Raw genomic sequence first — 22,408 nt, 5'->3', positions numbered from 1 at the left:
GCAGCTGCTTCTGAGAAACTTGGTGAGTCTCCTGCCCCTTCAGTGGGTGCAGACCCCGCTGTCTGGCACAAGCTCTGCCTTCAGCCGTGGGCAGCGCCTGCTTGTAACAGCTGATGCCCTGCAGCCCTGCAGCAGCTGGTGGTGCTGGGATGTAAGGCTAGCCCCTGCCACAGATGAGAATGGACAGCTGGGCTTTCCCTTAATGCACTCGTAATTGAGCATGCTTCCTGCTTTTACGAAAGTGAAGGCTGCAAGGACCTGCTTCCTTCAACTTTATTGAAATTTTTCTGACAGCAACAGGCAAAGAATTACCATAAGCCAGGTAGAGAAAGAAACCACTGAGTGCAGAGGCACCAGGAATTAGACCTCTGTGAAGGAACGGGGACACACACACACACACATTCTCTCTTCTAGCAACAACCAAGCAAACAGGAGCTTCAGCAAGCACGGAGACAAATCGGGCAAGGGCTGTTTGCCTGCAAGAGATGCTTTTGCAGTCATCACCAGTCACATAGGAAAAACTGAGGGCCCTTTAAATCAGGAGCAATGCTAGTTCTGATCCTCTGAAGCACAGGCTGCCCCACTGCCTGCCAGCTGAGGCAGGATTTATTGCACCAGCATGAGCCACAGCAGTATTTGAGGTGGAATGCAGTAGCATTTAGGGTGGAGAACAGCACAGAGCAGAACAGAAACCCTCATTGGTAACTAGAACTTCAGCAGCAGTTGGCTCCTGTTGTTCCTGCTTCTCTTCAAAAAGAAACTACAGGATCCCCATGCCATGCCAGTACCCACCCTCTCAAGGGTACTGCCGCAGGCTGGTGTCTCTCAAAGGTGCTTATTTCAAGAGCCCTGGGATTCACACTGATGCTCAACTGACCTCTCTATGACTCCCAGTCATCCTCATCCTCCTCACCCGCAGGCTGCTGCGGGGGTGGGAGGGGTGGTATTGAGTCTGACATACGAGCAAAGGCACCAGCTGGACTTCCAGGAGCATCAGGATTTCCAGAGGCTCCTGGCCCTTTTCCTGAAATACCTGTGAGGGAAGGAAAATCAACAGTGAGTGACACTGGGGGCTAGAGAACACAGACACTTAGCAGAGGGGAGGGGGAAAACTGCACCTTGTACTCCAGCTCCCAGCACCCAGGTGACAGGCAACGTGCTTAAATGCTGCCACAACCCTACCTCATGGGCTCATTTAACTAAAGCTCCACCGGAGCAAGTCCATGCCCTCCTCTGCCAGGTGCCGAGGGGGGACACTGGCCCTAAGTGCCCCGGGTACCTGCTAAGGCCTCAGGGCAACTCGGGTCCCCCACAGATGAGGGGCCAAGCTGCCCCAGCACTGAATTAAGACACTGCTGTCCATTCCTCACAGGTAGCTTTCAGAGTCCATCCTCTGCCTCAGACACAGCCTCCTTCTGTGCCTCCAGCTGGACTTGAGGCAGAGATTCCTCTGCTCACCCTCCGTAAAGACACTCAGGGAAGTGTCTCTGTTCCTGTTTCTAGGGCTATGGCTGATACAACGGTGATGCCAGAAAGTGCTCTCCCTCTTGCCTAGGTGGAAGAAGCAGCCCACCCTGCAGGACAGTACCTTTGCGCCTCAGCACCAGTTTGTTGAAGAGGTCTGACATCAAATCTCCACCTTGTCCTGTAGCTCTCACTGAAATACAGCAAAACAAGTCAGACAAGAAGAAGCATCAGTCTGAACTTAGCAATACAGTGAAAGCATTCTCCTGCAATACTACCTTCAGTTTAAAGACAACCCCAAACTTCTAATCTTGTATCATACCCCTAATCTTTCCCACTATAGTCCAGTTTCAGGTCAGGAAAACACCAGGCACGCAGGGTAACCGCATCTTCTGGGGAGATCCAAGAGCAGAATTCCTTGAGGGGCAAGAGGGACTAGGCATTTGCAGTCTCATGCTGCTGAACCAGCTCATCAATTCCTACCCCACCCCCCACCCCCACCCCCCCACCCCCCCGCAGCTACCAAACTGGCTCGGCCCTGTCCCTTTTGGCCCCAGGGTTTTTCTTTGTGTGTCTGCCCCCATGCAGCACACGTGAAACTTCTACCTGTGACCTGAGACAAAGCGGGTCTCCATCAAGAACATGAATGCTCTTCTGGCCGCTGGGGTTTAGCAAATTCACAGAGCTTTGGCTGAATGGGAAACACCCGAGACCCACACCAGCCTGTGAGGAGGGACAACACCTTTCTGCTCTGTATGTCCACTGTGCTCCTGGCTTGCCCGTCTGCCCCCAGACCCACACCTCCCCAGCCTGGGACAGAGAGAAAGGAAGATCAGTTCTGCTGAAGAGCCTCAGCACCTTGTTCTTGTTCCTTCTGCTTCTTCTTCTCCAGCTTCCTCTCCTTGACACTGCGGAGGTTGGCCTTGCCAATGCCACCAGCCTGGCGGATAGACTCCAGGAGACTGGCACGCCCAGTAGAGGGGTTCACAACCTCCTTCGGGGCTCCCTGGACTGAAGCTGCAGGGACAGGAAGGACAGGCAGCAGCAGCCATAGGTCAGTGCACCAGCTACAGGCCCAGCCAAATCCCTGTGGAAAGGGCTGCTCCGATACCCTGCCAGCGCCTGCTCAGGGCGGTGAGCCAGGCCCAGGCACCTCTCGGTGATGGGCTTACACTCAGCCCAGCCAGCAAAAGCCCTGCCAAGGGGGAGCTGAAGGCTTGCAGCTCCCAGGCAGGCAGAGGCAGCTTCCCCTCCCACCGCAGCCTCCCAGCTCTGCCGAGAGGCTGGGAAACCACAGGGAATCAACCGAGGACATGGGCTGAAGCCAAGGAGTCAGATTCTGCTGGTGAAGCTGTGGAGATGCCCAGCCCTTACCTGCAGGCACTGCACTGCTGCTGTCCTCGCTTGCTGTCTGGGCTGGCTCAGAGAGGGCTGTGGGCTGGGGCAGGGGCGGTGGTGGCGGCACAGTGGTTGGCATAACAGGAGGCGGTGGTGGAGGCGGTGGTGGAGGAGGGGGCAGTAGCTCAGCATCTTGAAGGTCTGAAAGATGAAAGAAGTTGCATCTGAAGAGTCCCAGAGGACAGCACACTGACAGCTTCAGCTCAGAGCTCCGCATGCCACAGTGGCAACAAATCAGAGTCCTCAGCACACACCGTGCAGCAGAGCACTCCCACCCTGTGCAGCATCTCTTAACAGCAGGCAGGGCCAAGGCAGTTTGAGACTCCCCTACTCTGCCCTCCTCAGCTGCATCCCAGTTGCACAAGGGCATCCCACCAGGCTGCCATGAGGCCAGTTCCCGCACAGCACGCTCTCTCACCCCTAGCCATGCAGAAGGTGAGGGATGTAAGGGGCCCAGGAAGTCTGGCCAGTTCTTGAGCAGGTTGCAGCTTTGACTTGGGCCCAAGCACAAGCCAGAGGTATCTCCAACATCCATCACAAAATCTCTGCCAAGGGACTTTCTGCCTTGTCTCCATCTTCTAGCAAGCCCTGCTTTCCTCTTTCACAGTGTCCTGGGATCAGGAATTGGAAATACCTGGTTGCAAAGGCTCCGCCAACTCAGTGTTGAAAGTGGGCAGCTCTGGAATAGCACTGCTAGGGGCAGACGGTGCGATGCCGGGGCCCAGATCAGCACTGTACATGAGATCTGCAGCAATGCCAGGTAGGTCTGGCAGGTAGGATGGCACATCAATCTCGGGGACCTGGCCCAGATCTGGCACGTAGAAGTAATTTTCAGCTACCTAAAAGAAACCCAAACCAAAAAGATAAGGCAGTGACTATGCACTTGCTTTCCCTTGCGGCAAACAGGGGCACTGCAGGCAACAGCCTGGGTGGCAGTCACAGCTCGGCTTGTGTACCTTGGCACAGTGGCTGCTCATCAGCTAGCCCTAAAACTGTGCTCTTGTCCTGTGGCAGCTCCTCATATGCAGAGGCCATCTCCTGCAGGCCAGGCTCAGAAAAGGCAGGCTGCAGAAGGAGGAAGAGCTGCAGGACTCGTTCTCATTTCTTGCAGGTGGGCTCTCTTCTCCTGAACATCTCATGCAACCACCTTTTAGAGCCTACATAAGCCTGCCCCTTCTCCTCCAGAAAAGAATGGTGCCTGAACAGTTTCTGAGATTAAGACGCAGGAGAAGCACAAGCAAGTAGTTATGGAGGTTTGGTTTTGTGTTTAACACACTGGCAAAACAGTACTGAAGGTGCACTGTGAATAAAGGAGTGAGTTTGTTTGCTGTATACCCTGCTATCTTCTCTGGTCCAACAGGATGAGCAAATGGCTTCCAGGCTCCCTTCCCCAGCCCCAAACCACACATTCAACCACGCACCAGCAAAGCTCCAGGTATGGCCTCTAAAAGATGTCGAGTACAAGACCAGCCATGTGCTGGGGCAGCTGGGTTGGTGCACTGCCTGCCCCATGCCCACGTTAAGCACAAACCCTTCACTCAGGCTGGCTGGCCCTTCTGTTTGCACCAGCAGGCATGACGGATCAGACCCCCTCCCAGGCACCTTCTAGCAGTGGTACCTCACCCTCAGACTCCTCTTGAGGCTCAGGAGTTAGCACAAGAGGGCTGATCAGGTGATGGAGCCTCCAAACAACTCCTTTACAGCCCTGATGTCAAGCAGCAAGGCGAATCAGTATCACATTTCTCACACCACTCAGCAAACGCTTGAGCAGAAAAACCTGCCAAGCTTGAGGGTTTTGTCTCACCCATCAAACTCACACCGAGACTTCAAGCACAAAACCAGGCAAGGTCCTTCTGATAAGTGAGATGATATTCTACAATCCCATGAGTTGCAGGAGCCTCTCCACCCTACAGGAGCCCTCTCCTCTCAGAACCGAGCGCAATCCTCTGCATCTCACCTGTCGGTCCAGCTGTCCCCTTTTGGTGATGGAAAGAGGAGCATCAAAGAGCTTCTCTTCTGTCTCTGTTTCCAGAGCAACATGGGTTTTGGTCACTGCTCCAGCCAGAGGATCCAGGAAAACATACTTCTTGTACCTAAGGGTAGAGGACGAGTATTTCAGTGATGCCACCTCGAGAGCCAAGGCCAGAAGAAAGAGTGTACCCAAGAAGGCCTTGGAGGTGGAGACCTCCTGACTCACGAAAGTGGAACATGTTGGGCTTTGCAGTTTCTGTCTTTTAGCCCCATTTTCCTGCATTTCCTTCCATAACCAGGAGGCAATCAACTCCCCATCCTGCCAGTGCAGCCTCCACATCCATCCTAAAACAAAGCCCCACTGCACTGCCATCATTACCAAGCTCTCCCTACCACCTGGCCTGAAACCGGCCTACAGCCTGCAGCAGGACACCAGTCTTTCCTGGTGACTTGTCACTCAAGGTCCAGGAGGAAAGCAAGTGGAAATAGTCAATGGCTCAGGAGAAGAAAGAAAAGGTTCAGCAGCTGAAAGCTCAAGAAGGGCTTAAAGAAGCTCTTCAATATGAGCAGAAGGAGGAACCAGGAGGCAAAGCCCAACAGGAAAGAGAACTGCATTGAAGAGTGGAGATACTAAAGCAGCGAGATTGGTGAAGTGTTGCTGTGAGGAATCATCAGGAGAAGAGGCGGTATCTAGGCTGGCACATGGGGCAGAGAAGGGCAGAAGTGAAGGCACCTTTCAAGGCTGGAGAGAAATTAAAGGAGAATGACAGGAAAAACTTAAGTCAGGGAAGGGAAGTGCAAAACTGGGTTGAAAGCAGGTGAGTGGAGGATCAGATGCAGACGAAACAACTCTTCCACACAAGGGAAAGAGTAGGGAGGAAAGGGTTGCTAGCTGGAAGCCAGTGGAGAGGTACCAAACACTGCCCTGTCAGGAGCCTGATATGTAAGACCCCCAGGAATCAGGCAGTTACTGCTGCCCCCAGGGAAGGGAAAGCTCCTCTGAGGAAAAGCAGGGGCAGGCAAGCAGCACAGCACTGCTCCAGCTCTCACAGGTTCTCAGTGGTGTTGAAGAGCAGTAGGGAGCTGAGGGAGCTGATGTTCCTGGGGAGGCTGCCAAGGCCTTCTTCTGCGTCATCCTCCTGGTGAACTTTTGTGCTCACGCACACAGGGAAGTACTTGAGCTTCTCCTGCAAGACAGATAACAGGTGGTAAGACACTAAAACTACAGCTGCTGAGACATCTCTCCCCAGCCACCACAACCGACACTGCTGAATCCACTGCACGGTCTGAGAACCCTACTGCTCCTTCCCCACCTCCCTTTGAGCGAGGAAGCACATAGACAACATTGCAACCCCACACTCAAGATGAATCTCAGCAGTTCAGACTCAAGGCATTTGCTTTTGGTGCCACAGATGGGTCATATTGAACAGGTGTTGCTGTGGCAAGGATCCACCAAAATAAAACCACCACTCGGGTTCTACAGCCAGAGGCAGGGATCAAGCACTGCAGTCTAAAAGGCATTTGTTACAGTGTCTCCAACTACTAGATGTTTTCATGCACGCAGAGTCCCCCAAACATCTCTATTACCTCCCCTCTGCTGCCTTCAGTTGATGTTTTAAGAAATGTGATCCCAGCGGTGGGGTATGCAGGGAAGGCAAAGGAAAAAGAGGTTAGGAAAAAACAGAGTGCCTGCACTAGGCAGGAGATCAGGCAGAAGGGAGCGTGCAGGGTGGAACGTGTGCCAGATGGTTTTGCAAAGCCTGAGGGATTTGCAGGAGTTTTCAACTCTAATGAACTGAAATCTCCTCTTTCTTGGTTCTAAAACTTCATGCATAATATATAGAGCTCCCTTTAGAAAAGGACTTATTACATCTGAACTGCTTGACTTTTATAAAGCATGGGAATTGCCATCCCAGATCAGACCAGTGTTTCAGCTAGCGTGACAGTGCCCACTGCCACATCCTCCGGGGAATGAAGCTCAGTGCCCATAACATACTTTGCTGTAGAGGGAGGAAAAGCATCAGCTCCTGGACCCTGAAACAGCCTGAGATGAATAAACTTCCACCCCAGACCTCTCCTCAGCCCCTTCCCAGCTCCTGTTCTTTCTTCACAAACTAGGACAAGCAGCAGTCTGGCAGCTACGAGGTCGTAAGTGTTCATACCAGAAGAAATCAGAGCACTAACCAGGACAGCTTGTCAGGCTAAATAATTGGCCACACTCTTGTGGTTTTCTTCTGTCACCAGAAGATGATCACTGCAAATACCGTCCACAGCTTCCTACTGCCTCACTACTTCCCGCATCCCTGCTCTTATCCCATTCTCTGAGTCCTTCTTCCCTCTTTGTACTTATATGGGGGAAATGGAGGCCACCGTTGGTTCAGTTTTAAGACCACATCTCAGCAGCACAAGCAGTTCCTGCTGATTGAAATTTCAGTCCTGGACTTAGTAACCAGAAATCCTGGGAAATGGCTTAGTCACAGCTCAGTTAATCCACTAAGAGTTTGTATGATGCTCTGAGTCTATAAAATGCTCTAAGAAAAGACTTGAGAAGTTTTAATTCCCCCATCCCCAAATAATACATTCCAACTTGTGAAAAATACACTCAAATAAACATCCTGAATTTTTACAGAACCAAGTAGGCAAAAATATATAAATTGTTTTTTAGAGTCTGTAGAAGCAAAGAGTCAAAAATAAAGGTTCTTTTGATCATTAATATTCATTTTCCAATGTTTAATTTTTTAAGCATGAGGGAGTACTGACGTTTTTGCTAGAACTATTCACACACTTAGCCCTCAAGTCATATATATATTCTTTTAATTCTCTCTTTGTAGATTTCAATTAGCACTGGAAGACTGTTCATCACTTTAAGGGTGTAGTGAGAAACCAACCATTACCTACATTTACTTCTAAGTCTCATCTAAGGCAGTTATAAAAGGACTAAGCATACTACTCTGAAACGTGAGGCTCTACAAAATCCTTCTAATTTAAATGCCACCAAAGTGCTAGTCTTATTCAAGTACCTAGATCTGTTTTGAAATTTAGAACACCTACATACTGTCAATAATATCCTGCAACTGTGAATTCCACAAGTAACATGCCATTGAAAGATTAGTTTTCTTACAGAGACGTTAAGGACTTAAGCCAAAGGTTCCACAGCCTCAACATACTGAAGTCATGGGGGGTGCTTGAATGCTCAAACACCCCAGCCTGGGGTTTGGAACCTGGCAGGATCACACCCCTAAGGATGCTGCATTTCCAGGCATTTTTCTCCCTAAGAGCCTACCGTTAAAAATACATAAATTCACCCTAGCTCTTAAGTTTAATTAAGCACACACTATAACAAAGGGAATTGGCATGATACACCAGAAACCCCATTCCCCCCATGGCAATGGAGTGCCGAGGCTAGCTCGAAAAGCACTTGAAGATGAGCAAGTGCCAAAAACCTGGTTTGGTCTCCCCATGCCCATGGTGGACTCTGAGGGAGGCAGAACTCACAAGGACACACCAAGTTACTGACATTTTTGAAGACTAATACGGTGACTCCAGCAGCAGACTGTAACTTTTGCTTGGACCTCTTCCCAAGCCCAGGCAGACCTGTGTCTCCCACCCTATTTTCCAGCCTCCTGAGGGGCACTTGCAGCATCCAGACACAGCTCCCGCTGCAAAGGCAATGCCCAGTGCCTGAGAAGCCCCACTGCTGGACCCTGCTTAGCTGCTACCAGAGCAACGTGCAAAGCAAGTGGCTTTCCAGGCTTAGCACAAAGACTTCGTTTCCATCAGTGCTTACCTTACCAACATGAACAGTGTCCTCGTACTTGGGGTGTGGAGGGGGAAAGGAAAATTTCCCAGGAGGGAAGCGTTTTTAAATAAACTGCAGAACCACACACATTTCCAACTCAGCTGCTTTCCCCCCAGAGCACAAGCCCTAAACATTGAGTACAGGCTGCCACCACATGCCCTCAAACTGACATGAGCAGAGCTTGCTTTCCTGGTGGGGTGTGCATGTGCGTGTGTGAGTGAAGTTACCAAAGGCCACTTCAACTGCTCCCAGCAAAGAGGCCTTTATTAGAAGTGAAAACAGGCAGTGAGCCTCTGCTGAAAGCCCTGAATAATTGAGGAGGGCATAAATGCAAACGTTAGACTTCCCTCTGTCACATTTCATTACTGCAAGACACATCGGGCTCCGTGCTCCGCTATGGCTGAGAAGGGCCTGTCCTTCTGGAACGTGGTCAGATCTCGGCCGCTCCGAGCCCCACTCAGCACACCAGCTGCTCCTGGTGCCTGCACCAGGGCCCCTCCATTGTCCATCAGCTGACAGCTACTCGCCAGCACAGCAGCGTCCCCCCACGCCACAGAAGAGCTGCAGGAGCTAGTGTCTGTGAGCTTGATTGAGCAAGAGTAACAAGACCACCACACGAGGTAGGGTCAGCAAAGCCAGAATAAGATCATTAACCTCAAAGGAGGATTGAAAGATGGGTCACAGGAGGGGAAGAACAAATACAAACATCCCCCAGGGCCTGCAGCGAGTTCCCTGTGGTGATGACAGCCTTGGTCACAAAAGGCAGAACGTGGCAATGGTACAGGGACTGTCTGGGAGAGGGAAGTGGTGGCATCACAGGCAGATGGCAGGGTCTGTGGGGAAGGCCACGCAGAGCTTACTGGAGCCAGCAGGCCAGTCAAATGAGCACAGCATTTGCTCTTTGTAGGACATTGCTTTTTATCAGCTCATGCTCTTCTCAGTCCCCTCCCTGTGCAAGGGGCTGTACATTGGCACCAGCCCTTCAGGCGGGAAGAGTATCCTTCCTGTCCACTCACTGCCTGCCTCTGCTCCCCCACCATGCTCTGATGGAATGGGGCCACCAGCCAGACAGCACAACCACAGCTGGCCTCCCCTGGCCGGCCAGCAGCAGGTCCCAGGCAGCTCTGCCCTGTGCTACTGCCTGAGCTCAAAGGAAGCACGAGCCCTGCTCAGGTTTGCCAGCTGTCCATTCAGCCAGCAATCCTGCTTCCTAGGCCTGCCTGAAATATTCATAACTAACTCACTGCGTGAGGTCTCAACTCCATTAATACTCAGGAAAGTTTAAGATGATAAATTACTCGGTGGCAGCTTTATTCTTGGGCCAAGGCACACAAGGAAAAGGAAGGAAGTCTCTTTAGGGGTGGAGAGCAGGGAAATTGCCAGGTTGATCCCTAACCTAGCCAGGAAAAGCACATCTGCTACTCCTGGCTCAGCGCATACTTTTAAACTTCAAGTGTAGCAGTTCTTCCTCCTCTCCTTCCAACCCAGGGATGTTTACCCAAATTGTTGGAGAATCCTTTGCTAGCGTTTCCTGCCAAACCCACCACTCCTCAGACCGCCTTAAGAAAGCCCCTCTCTGCCACTAAATCCACAGGCTAAAAGGGAACTCAGTACTTCAGGACCTCCTTCAACACCACCAGCTGCAGACTTCTGTGCTATGGGTACACACGGAAGCCCCAGCTGTGCTGGGTGCTGAGAGATTCAGCCCCTCCAAAGGGCCTGCAACCTACAATAGCTGAATGCAAGGCAAAGGAGAAGCAAAGTGCAAATGAAGATGTAAAAAACCAAAATTATCTTTCTGCACCAAGATGTAAAACTTCGCTGGGGACCAGGGAGAGATAATACCTAAGTGTGATGCTTTCCTGGGACAAAAAAAATGCTCTAATGACTCCTTTTTCTAATGACACACTCACAGGCACTTTTACCTTTCTCTTCTCATCATCACTTATATTACAGCCTTCAGAAACTATTCTTCAAACAGTTATGACCCTGACCCCAGCTGCCTTGCTACGCATAGCTGAAGCCTAGAGCCCAGCCAGCAGCACCCACAGCAACATTTCAGGAAATGAAACTACTCTGGAGAGTTGGCATCCACCACCCAGAGCACTCAGCCACCCTGACACGGCCCTCCCAAACTGGTGGCTCCGCAAGCTTCCCAGCCTGATCTCACATCACATACCCCCACCCACAGGCCAAGCTGAAAAGATTTTCTGCTCCCAGCCTATATCCTAAGCCCTGGTCTACTTCACCAAAGAGATGAACAGCCTCCTGGCTTCTCTTTGCTTGTTCATCTCAAGGTCTGTTCTCCTCCTTACCTGCAGAGCTTTTTCATCCAGCATTCGGTGTTTGCTCTGAATCTTGTGCCTTGGCCATTTCTGTTTAGCTGGGTCTTCTGCACCAGCAAAAATCGAACTGTACTCCTGTAGCCGTTCAGGGGCTGGATACTTGGCACTGGAAAATACCTGTGGACAAACAAGGAGGGTCTAAAAAATCCCAACAACTAGGCGATCCTACAATATCCTACAAAAAAATACATGGAGTAGAGTAAGCACACAATCTGTGCTGCCAGTGGGAATGGACAGCCTTGGAGTCAACAGGCTCCTAAGGGCTATCTGCACAGACTCAGCCACGCGTGGGCTGTCACTTCTGAAACAAGAAACGCCAGAGCTTCTCTCTGTGTGTAAGTACTAGGAGATCATTGTCAAAAAGGCTTCCACTGGCAGGAAGGGAGTTGGCAATAATGTATAAAACGGAGCAAGAATGGGGAAAGAAGGATTTTCACCAGTTTTACATAGCTCAATGGGATTAAGATGCACTAAGGGGAGGCTCTCTAGCAGCAGCTTTCAAATAGCCAAAGTGTCTATGAGTCTGAAGTGTGAGGGTGTGGGGCTTAGCTCAGCGCATGCCCTTTTTCTTTCTCAGAAAGCAGCTGGGCCAGTGACCTATATAGGCCTCATAAGGCCTGGAGCCGTGTGGGTCATGGGTCTAAAAATCATCAGCTGGCTGAGCCAGGAAGGGGATTCTTATCACAACCCTGCTCAGCTGCAGGGCATGGAGAGGTGAGCGTGCAGCAGCCACAGCAGCCAAGCACCTGCTCTTCTCCAGAGCTCACAGCAGGAGTAAAGAGAGAAGGTAGAAGAAAGAAGGGAGGCCATGCAGCCAGCCTTCACTGAAGTCACTACCTTAATAGCCTTCTTACTGCCCTTTATCTTCTCAATCTTCGCTTGGGCGAGTGTGACTCTCTCACTGATCGCCTGAAGCTGTGCCCGGCTGGCCTCCACCCGCTGAGAGATCCTAGGAGGCAAGCACCTTTCTAAAAATGAAGAATACAGAGCCAGAGATTTTTTGGCAACAGCCAGTGCCCAGGCCCTCAGGGAAGGATGTGAACCTCAGTGGATTGGATTGTTCCACAGGGCAGAATAGTGCTGGTTCAAATATGCTTGTCTTGGGCCCATTGAGAGCTTTATGTACTCCAACATGAAGGTAGATCTAGTCCATGACTCGCAGCACAACACTCCTGCAGCAGTTTGAGGCACAGTGCAGAAAGATGGAGAGCTGCAGCATTTTTGACACCAGACTACCACAAACCCTATGCCTCTCTGCAGGTACTGCTGACAAGAAAGCCACAGCCAGTTATCAACTGCCAACATATTTTTAATAAAAATGACTTGTTACAAATGAAAGGCAACACATTCTAGTGAGCAGAGCTCAGGACTCATGAGGCTTATCCTGTCCTCTACTATACAAGCAGTTTGTTGCACAACTTCTTCCATTTGCTTCACAGCTTTGTGATTCTGTTTCTGTATCAGTTAAGCAACATTAGGTCCTCATTTGGTGCAATAAAGCACGCTAACCTGCATAATTTTTGCATAACTAGATGTGCTGGTTTTGTCTGGGATAAGAGTTAATTTTCTTCGTATTAGCTAGTATGGGGCTATGTTTTGGATTTGTGCTGGAAACAGTGTTCATAATACAGAGGTGCTGAGCAGTGCCTGTAGAGTCAAGACCTTTTCTGCCTCTCGCCCACCCTCCAGCGAGTGGGCTGAGGGGCCACAAGGAGCTGGGAGGGGACACAGCCGGGATAGCTGACCCCAAGTGACCAAAGGGATATTCCATGCCACATGATGTCATGTTCAGCATATAAACTAGAGGGAAAGCTGGCCAGGGGCTGCTGCTCTGGGTCTGGCTGGGCAGCAGTCAGTTGGTGGTGAGCAATTGTTTTTCATTTGCATAACTTGTCCTTCTTGGGGTTTATTTCTCTCTTTTTAAGTTTATTTTCCTTTTCATTACAATGTTTTTTAAATTATTTTAATTTGATTTTATCTCAATTATTGAACAGTCAACCCATGAGTGCTGTCACTTTCACCCTCCCAATTCCTCTCTGTCCCACATCCTGCTGGCATGGGAGTCAGCGAGCAGCTGTGTGGTGCTTAATTGCCACCTGGGGTTAAACCCCACACTAGATCAGCATCAAAATGCTTTGAGATTGAGTTGAAAAGCCTCTGTGGCAGCAGGGGATAGTGGTCACTGGTTAAGTACCTCTTCGTTCACCACTTAGACACATTCCTTTCGCACCTTATAGCAGATACCTTGCAGCCAGGGGCATGACTGAAACTGCCAGGACATCACGCACAGTCACTACCATGCTGCAGAAATTGTCACACAGGTTCAACCAGAGGCTAGGAGGGACATCGGGATTGGGCATCAGCTACAGGTAACTATGCAGTCACCTTCTCAGAAGAGACCTTCATCCCCATGCATAACTAGCGGGTTCTCCCTGGCTTCAAGCTCAAAAGCTGAAAATTGTTCTGAATCTTCACTCCTCTGAAGAAGCCAGCAAAGAAAATTTTTATGGCTATGCAACCCATTAGGAGAGAGAGCACTCCACTTCAGCAATGTTTTGTAGTAATGAGTTCCATCGGATCATTTTGTGCCTGTAAAAATCAGTCTCAAGTATTGCCTTTAAATTTCATCAGAAGTCCCTCTTTGTTTTTGAGTAGAGAGTTCCCATGCTTTATTTCCACTCTGTATAACTTCTTTTAGTAACAAATTTGACATCAGCAGTGAACCGTGATTCTCATTCTCAAACTGTACCAAACCCACCTTTTGAAGCATTTTCACTCTGTGCAGCACATTCCCTATTACGGTACAGAAATGGACTCCACTAAAGCCCCCCTGCATTGTAGGCAGTGAAAAAAACAGCAAGTACAAGCAGCTTATTCACCTGGTATCACTCTGAAAGAACCTCACTTCTTTCTCTAAACAGTTTTAAGTGTTTCTGACACTTGTTTACAGCCGTGCTCCCCTCTTCCTGGAGGCATGAAAATCCTTCCTCATGCTGACAGCAGGAGAGCACACAGCCTGTTTCTGCTTTGTTCTTTCTGGAGTGGGAGATGAGCAAAACTGAACCTCATGAGATTCTCCCTCTCGGAAATATCCTCCATTTCCTCATCCTTTTATTTTAAACACAGACTAACAGCTTGTATTTTGTACCAACACTAAGTACAAATCTGTTCATGATTTCCTTCCCACACCCTCCCCCTGTCTCAGTGGAGTAAGTCCACATCACTTACACACTTGATAGGTTCTCAAAGTAGTTTCTTTTGCTCCTTTCAGTGTGCATTTCCTAGCACTTGTCTGCAGCAAATTTCATGTGTCATAGGGCTGTCCCATTGCCTTGTTTTGTTAGAAGTGTGAGATGCCTCTGAAAGACCTAAGTCTTCTCTAACTGGTCTCCCCAGCAAATTTTCCCACCTCACAGTTCACCTCTTTTCCAGATGTTTCATAATTGTATTGATGGACACTATTTCCAGTACTGCTCCTGGGGGCATCTGACTATTTTCACTTCCTTCAAAGCTGAAAAAATTGGTCATTTATTTCTGCTTGGCCACTCTCCCTCAAATCAATGATGCAATTTTCCCTCTCACCTGTGAGCAGACCCCTCTCCTAGAAGAACTCAACAAAGCCTTCCTGAAGCTCCAAATAAAAGCAAGGTATCGACTGCCTTTTAGCTAGCACCCTGCTGACTTCCAGACACAATTCTCAGGGGCTGACAAGGCACATGTTTCTCTCCCAGAAGGAAATGTTAAAGTTGTGCAAGCTCAGTCCTGGAAACCAGGAACCATTGTCCTCCCTTTCCATGGATGTGAGTGGGTCAAGTGAGACAGTCAAATGCTTCCCTCACTGCCCCACGTTATCCCCAGTGCTTCACCAGGTATCAACTTCTTCCTCTCTGCTCCCACACTCACTCTTTTGCTAGCTATGAAGCAGCAAAGGAGCTTTCGAGAATCCCAATTATCCTTACCTTTCACCCTTAACGACTTCCACATTTAACATCCATCCTCTAAGACACTCAGTTTAGGAAAGGAAGGGTGCCACAGCTCCCTTTACACCCTCACCAAACACAGGTAGTGCATGGGCTATTACAAAGCGCTTCTTGGTGCTAAGTATTAACAGCTAAGTATTAACAACACCAGGGGAAGAACAGAAAGCAAAGCACCTCTCAGCCTACCGTGCTGTACACATCTTTCTCATTTAAGGTTTGCTGGAACCTCTTCTAAAAGGGAAGCGTCCCTAAAAACAGAACATGACTGGCAATTACTGTGTCCTAGCTGCAACAGTAATGGTGCATCCAGAAGGGAAAGAGGGAAGACTTCTACAGCTTGATCCATCCCTACTGCCCACCAAATATAACTGGGCAATTACATTCACCCATAAAAGGACAGTATCTGGCAGATGGCCTGCTCCCAGCACAAGCTGGGGAAGCTGTCCAGTGCCAGCCTGGGTGTTTCAAACCATGACGGCATCTGCTCTGAGGCACCCTGTGCTTTCCCGTGATCCCCTAACTCTAGGATTTGACAGGCCAAATCCCACTGACCTTAGGAGATCTGCCAAAAACCTTCACCTGAGGCGGTGTAGATGCAGACCTGCAACACAGAAGGAATACACACTAGTCTACAGAATTAATTCATTTGTTGCTGAGCAAGATAACGATGAAAAAAAATATTAAACTCCCTCAATCCAACTAATCCAAATTCCATCACATGTACAGGCTCCTAGAAGTGCATGACTGTTATGCCCGTACAGTTCAAGATACAGTTGCATGTGTTAGTCAAAAAAGACAATATACCATATTGATACTGGAAAATTACATGGTAAACCCCCCCCTCATGTTCAATTAACTCAAACAACTAGTATTTCTACTGCTGTGGAAACTGAACTTAGCCCATGGATTCAACTGGTGTTTGTAAAGAAAGGAAACAGGAAGGGATAGAGAGGGTTGCTGCCAAGGGTTTCAAGGGCAAAGTGTTTGAAGCAAGGTGACATTCAGACCTCAATATTCATTTGAGGAGGAGCGTGTTACTGAGTGGTGTTTGTTTGAAAGGCAACTGCAATCAGAACAGGAGGGGTAAGTGTTAATAAAATGACCCATTACTGCCCCTCAGAACCCTGCGCTCAGCCAGCCAAAACCACCATCAACATCTGAACCTACCCTGTGCTTATCCTATTAGTCATTTCTGTGTTATTTTGCTCTTGGTGCTCTTTTCTGCTTCAGAAACCCCTTCAGTTAGATCCAATGTGACTTTAGAGTTGCAAAGAAGCAGGAGATGTACAGCAACAGCCTCTCCCTTTGGGCAGGATGCAAGCTTTGGGACAAGTGAAAAGGGAGCCTGCTGAAGAAAGGAGAATACATCACCTGCTTTCAAATCCTGAGCACTGAGCCAAACCAACCTTCCCCTCCCAATGCTTTTCTTTGGGGAAGGAATACATGTGGCAGATTAAATCTGTCTAGTGGATTATCTCTTAATCCATACAGATTTTTATTTTTGATCTAAGCAGATATTAAAGCCAATCTTTCTGCTGCTTTGATTCAAGCTTTCACTTTCTCTTGCCCCTCTGAAATCTTTTTGCAGTTAAACCCCCTGCACCTTACACCCAACGTAGATCTTGTTTCTCCTTTCTCATAAAGCCCTCATCCTGCCGGATGAGAGACATCCTTCCAGAGAGAGGCAATTCTCTCCAACACCCACAGCAGGTCCCAGGAATACTTCTTCCCACCTCACTGCCTCCTTCACTAGCCCCGTATCCTCTGTCCCATTTGCAGCCACAGAGTGCAGATCACATTATTTCCTTATAACTCCTTTGATAACACTCACATTCAGGCAGCTACTGAAAGATCTCTTCTGCTGCATTTCTGTCTGCTTAAGGGGTAAATAGAACTGCTCTCTTACTCACACAGGAAAAATATTTGAGGCATTACGAATCCAGGACAATGGACACTGCCTCTCAGTTCTCAGCAGTGGCAATACTACTGTATTTCTACGAGGGTCTCCAAGCACTCCACAGTGCCAAAAAAGAATTGTGATTTTTGTAATTTATATTTGCTAGGTATCAGACAGCATCAGAAAAAAAAAAGTTTAAAATCAGAGCAGGTTTAAAGACAGGCTGACATTCCCAGAAAGCTAGTGTAGCATGATAGAACTGAGCTAGAAGGAAGCACCACAGCAGCAGGAGACCCTTTGCTGTCTATGTTGACGGTACACAACACCCAAAAGTGACAGGGATGACAAAATTCAGGAAGTGGGACAGAGAAGAGGCAAGCTCCCCACCACGGTGAACAAGAAAGGCGAGGAAGCAGAGGCTGGGAGCAAACATCTCTAGAATACCAAAGAACTTCAATTTCATGTCTGAAGTACAAAAGTAAGCAATCAACCAAGAAGAAAGAACATTATGGAGCAGAATGAAAAATGAAGTTGCACAGGAGAATAAGGCAGCCAAAGTATTAAATTACTTTTTCCTTAAATGAGGACTGTATACACCACAGCAAGTCAGGCTTCTGGTCTCCTCCCAGCTCAAGCTCCAGTCCTGAGAGATAGCAGGGGGATGGCTTGGCATTGTTGTTCTAAACTTCAGGGTACGTACAGTAAATTTGTTCTGTAAACCCTTGGCTTTTTGCCTAAAAGTCAAGTTGCTTTTTTCAATAAAGCATGCTTTTATTAAATTCCTCCCTTACTGCAGAAGGCATGAATTAGAAGGGATGGAGTTTATGGTTCTTGTATTTTATTACGTCCCCAGACTCTCCAAGTGGCTGGTGCTGGAGCAGGTTAACAAGAGAAGACAACAGTGCTGGCTGCCATTCATCCTTCCACAGCACCAGTGCCAAAACCAGCATGATACCATCACTCATGAATGATACCACTAAACCTCTAGGACATGTTTCAGTGGCTTTCCAAAAGTGAGAGAACCACTGCTGAGGTGAGAAGAGACTACCTCCCAGGGGAGGGGAGACATCATCCCATGATGAAAGCAGCAGCAGAAGGTGATGCTGGGAGAGCTAAAATGTCCACCTTTCTCCTCAGGCTACTGAGGCCCTTCCTCACCCACTTCCTTCCTGAGACCCAGAGACACATCACTGCTCTCTTCTACTTGTATGCTGCGGAGAAAAGAAAATCTCAATTTCAAGTTTTAATTTGTCCAAGAATCATGAAAAAAGACCATGGGCTTTTATGGCTCCTCAGGCTGCTGAAGTGATGGGGAAACATCAATGCATTGCCCCTGGTACCCATAACTCAAGGCTTTGATGTACAATCCACTAGACTGAAGCAGGCCTAGAGAGCTAGGCTAGAATATCTAAGCATGTTCTGGCTGGCTAACAAAGAATAATGTTTTATGAGGCATTAGAGTGTGCTTTACAAACAGCCTCACCACATGTGGATGTTCCTACACACTGCAGTGGGCCAGCTCAGAATCCATGCAGCAATGACCAGCACAGTCAAAAACAGACTGTGAGAAGCCCAAGCCCCACTTGCCCCACTCCCATGCAGTGTCTCTGCCCCAGCAGCTGGCAACATAGCAGGGTCAAGATGGAGAGAGCAAAAGGAAAGGCTGCTAAGACACTGCGGTTTACAGTGAACCAGGGAAGCACTCAAAGCCAGTTCACCAAGCAAATTCACCTCAGAAGTTCGAAAGGCAAAAAGCAAAAAAGCATGCTTTCATAAAAAGCCAAATACTTTTTAAAAGTATTTTAACCACTCAAAGAAAGATCAACTTGTTTGCTTTCTGCTCTTCTCTCTCCATATTTAAACAGTTTTAAAAGTCTTACTTCATGTCTGAGTAAGTGTAATCAGAAACTGTCATCATACACCATCTCTGACAGAAAGAAATCCCAAGTGAGACAGTGTAATCAACGTTCCTTCCTCCATTAAGGGTTTGGGTATTATACTAATTAATGTTTATCACACTTTGATTGCTCCTCGAGCCTGATTTGCAGGTGTTTCAGCATTCACATATTGCCCCGCTCCTGTGATGCTGAATGGCTTTGCAGATTAGAGGGTGATCAAGGTTGCCAGGTTATCCTCAGCAGGATCTGGCATACATCACTCTCCGCAGGTCATGTTCTCACACAAAAATAATTTCGTTTTGATTTTTAATCTCTCATTTCACAAGGTGCTCTTGCTACTGTGAATTAAGTTTATGTAAAACTGGAAACTTAGAATTTTGACCTATCATCACAGTAACCTCCTCCCTCTTCCCTTGTAGCTTGTTCTCCTCCCCAAAAAAGCAGCTTATCTTTTTTACTTTTTCTCCCCGCCCATGCAAAAAAAAAAAAAAAAAAGGTCACAAATAAGGTCTTCTTTAACCTTCCAACCTTTTTACTTGCCTCCCACCACTGACTGATCTGAAAGCAGACACGCTTTACTTTTTTTAGAAGAAATATCTACTAAGTGAAAGGTCTCTATATACTAAGTAGAAAGTCTGTTTGCAAATAAATTACACTATTAGCTCTTCTATTTAAACTATACAGGCTACTTTTGATCAAACTACTTCTCCATTAATAGTGTTAAGATATATAAACACAACAGTTCTACACCATCACGGTGACAGCTTTTGAGAAGGATGCTCTAAAAGAAGTCATGGGAAAAAACTGGTTCTTCTACCAGTACTGCTAGAGTTTTGTCAGTGACCTTTTGAGCTCCTTTGCTGGCAGTGTTGGGGCAGATAATGACCACCACCACAGAACTGCTACCCAGAGCAGCAGCCACAGGAACAGTCTCAAGATCTTAGGCAGCAGATGCTGTAAGTATAAAATCATAGAATCACAGAATAGTTTGGGTTGAAATGGACCTTTCAAAGGTTGTCTAGTCCAACCCCCCTGCAATAAGCAGGGGCATCTTCAACTAGATCAGGTTGCTCAGAGCCCCATCCAACCTGACCTTGAATGTTTCCAGGGATGGGGCATCTGCTACCTCTCTGGGCAACCTGTTTCAGTGTTTCACCACCCTCACTGTAAAAAATGGCTTCCTTATATCTAGCCTAAATCTACCCTCTCATAGTTTAAAACCACTGCCCCTTGTTCTATCACAACAGGCCATACTAAAATGTTTGTCCCCATCTTTCCTACAAGCCCCCTTCAAGTACTGAAAGGTTGCAATAAGGTCTCCCAGGAGCCTTCTCTTCTGCAGGCTGAACAACCCCCCCTGTTTCAGCCTTTCCTCATAGGAGAGGTGTTGTAGTAACTAATACTAATAATGTAACTAGTAAAAGTTACTAGTAAAGTACTAGTAACTGGTTTGTTATCTATATAGTCTTCACTCATCCTTACAGAATTCTCACAAGTATTTACTCACTAAAGCTCAATCTTCTGTAGTAATAGCCAGCCTTAAGTGGTTGTGTTTTGGGTTTTTTTTCATCATTTTTGAAAAGAAGGCAATCCTATTTGGACAGAATTTTACAAGACTGTCAGAAGTAAATTTTGTTTCCATGTTGCTTGAAGCTATGGATCTCATTTGGCAGATAGCTTGAGAAGGTGTTTTGGCACCCTGCAACCTTACATTAATCAACTCTGTACACAAACATTAGGTTTCTCTTTCTCCCATCAAAACTCCTTTCTTAGAATAGCCAAAGATCTTCCTCCCTGTCCACACTGAACAGAAAATGTGTATTACTACACAGAATCACAGGTAACATAAGCAGTGGAGAAATGCCCAGGTGACCCTGTGGTGAACTATATCTGGGGGCAAGGACAGCTAATGCCTTTAAAAAGGTCTCAGATTCCTCTGGATCACTGAGTGTAGAAGAAACTCTCCCTTAGCCTTCATTTGGGCACTGTGTCTGATTCTACACAAACAACGCTTCTGTTATACAACTCACCCTTAATCAACTCTGCGTTTCCTATCAGCAGTAGTCACAGGAGACAGATCAGCCTGGATTTAAATGTCTGATCTGTGCCTTCTCCCAGCTGGGGTTACAAGACAAATGCATAAGCCACCAGCTTATGTTTCTTCTGAGCTTCACCTGAAGGCAGCAATAGCAGGAGACTAGCACTGACACGGAGCCTCCCCTGCCCTTTTAGCCTGTGCCTCACTTGAGCCAAAGATGCTTCGGTATATCGCCATGATAATGTGGGAATAAAGCATGACACTTGTAGAGCCTTCCTCCCCACTGGCAAGGCAGCCCACATCAACTCCATGCTCCAGACAAGAGGACAGCCTGATTTATAGCAGGAGATCAGGAAGTCCCTCTTTATTCCTGGCTTTCCCCCACACCTTCCAAGTGGTTATGAACCAGTTCTCTTGACCAAGGTATGTAGCACTCAACTGTGCATGTGTGATAAGATTTACTTGATTTACTGAACATCCCTAAAGGTTCTAGTAAGCAGCTTGCTCTCACTGTGCACGTGTGATAAGATTGATTTACTGAACATCCCTAAAGGTTCTAGTAAGCAGCTTGCCCTAATGTAAAGCTGAACGTACCAGGTAAGCTGAGCTCCTGCTCATTCGCTGAGGGAGGCTTTTTACATCAACATGGCACATAGCACAAATGCTGTTCCTAGTCTGCTTATCTCTGCTACCAAAACAAGCCATTGTCACCAAGAATAAGAATGCTGATCAAAACACAACCACTTCCCGAGCGGAAAATGATTCCTTGTGATAGAACTTCAAACTCTAACCATTCTCCAAGGAAAGCACTGCTTTTCTTTGCATTTAATAAAATACCATTAGAACTTCATAGCTTTTCACTCAAAGATCTCTAAGCAATTTCCAAGCCTTAATTAAGTCTCGGTTGCTTGTGAAACCACAAGTGGAATCATTTGTCCCCCATGACAAAGGAAATCTCAGGAAATTCACAGTACAGTTCCAGCAGACTGGATTTTCAGTCCTTCATTCACTAGTTTGAATAATTTTTGCTTTAATTCATGGGAGTTAACACCTACATTTCAGTAGTTGTTTAATTTTCACTTTTACTGCATTTAAGACCTCCTGTGCAAGTATTTATACACTCTTTGGTGCTTCCCCATCACCAATCCATCCCACTGCCAGTCTCTAGAATAAACTACAGCCAGCAAGCACTGATGCAAAACATTGACTATTCTCTCCTACACGGCTTCTTTCTCTGGATCCAAAACATATCCTCTGCCCGTATTTAAGACATAGTTTGAAGGTAAAGGTTTCTGCATTGACTTTGAATTTTCCCCACTTCCCAGTAACTGATGGCAATCACACAGAATTTTAGTGTGCTACCAGTTGAACCCTTCAGTCCCCTCTTCCATAACAGATACTCAAGAGCTATTATTTACAAGCCAGTACTCACACAACAGTCACTAACTAAAATCAGTCTCTATAAAACCGGCTGTCCTGAACAATTGGACTTGCATATTCAGGAGAAGGAAAGCCTAACCAAGAAAAAGGACTTGCTCTCATAAAGCAATCTGTTCCATCAACAGTGAAACCCTCAAAGACAACTGCATTTTATCTCTTCTTGTAACTCTTAGTTCCT

General features: G+C 47.6%; 1 protein-coding gene across 5 annotated transcripts in view; it reads right to left on the bottom strand.

Moving 5' to 3' along the window:
- Positions 1-259: 259 nt before the first annotated feature.
- WASHC1 (WASH complex subunit 1) overlaps positions 260-22,408 on the bottom strand; it is a 45,649-nt gene continuing 23,500 nt past the window's right edge. For 4 of the 5 annotated variants that reach the window (XM_040597026.1, XM_040597027.1, XM_040597028.1 and 1 more), the window contains 9 exons: positions 11,815-11,926; positions 10,948-11,094; positions 5,884-6,020; positions 4,820-4,955; positions 3,497-3,701; positions 2,839-3,003; positions 2,323-2,481; positions 1,589-1,657; positions 260-1,033 (listed from right to left, as the gene is read on the bottom strand). In XM_040597026.1, coding sequence (XP_040452960.1) covers positions 882-1,033; positions 1,589-1,657; positions 2,323-2,481; positions 2,839-3,003; positions 3,497-3,701; positions 4,820-4,955; positions 5,884-6,020; positions 10,948-11,094; positions 11,815-11,926 — 1,282 coding nt within the window. In that variant the 3' untranslated portion in view covers positions 260-881. Of the gene's footprint in view, positions 1,034-1,588; positions 1,658-2,322; positions 2,482-2,838; positions 3,004-3,496; positions 3,702-4,819; positions 4,956-5,883; positions 6,021-10,947; positions 11,095-11,814; positions 11,946-22,408 lie in introns of all 5 variants that reach the window. The other variant, XM_040597029.1, reaches the window with a different exon arrangement.

The sequence above is a fragment of the Falco naumanni genome, chromosome 5, assembly GCF_017639655.2.
Source record: "Falco naumanni isolate bFalNau1 chromosome 5, bFalNau1.pat, whole genome shotgun sequence".
In the NCBI taxonomy this organism is placed as follows: Eukaryota; Metazoa; Chordata; class Aves; order Falconiformes; family Falconidae; genus Falco; species Falco naumanni.
The sequence above is the reverse complement of the archived record's forward strand: the minus strand, read 5'-3'. Positions and strand labels throughout refer to the sequence as shown.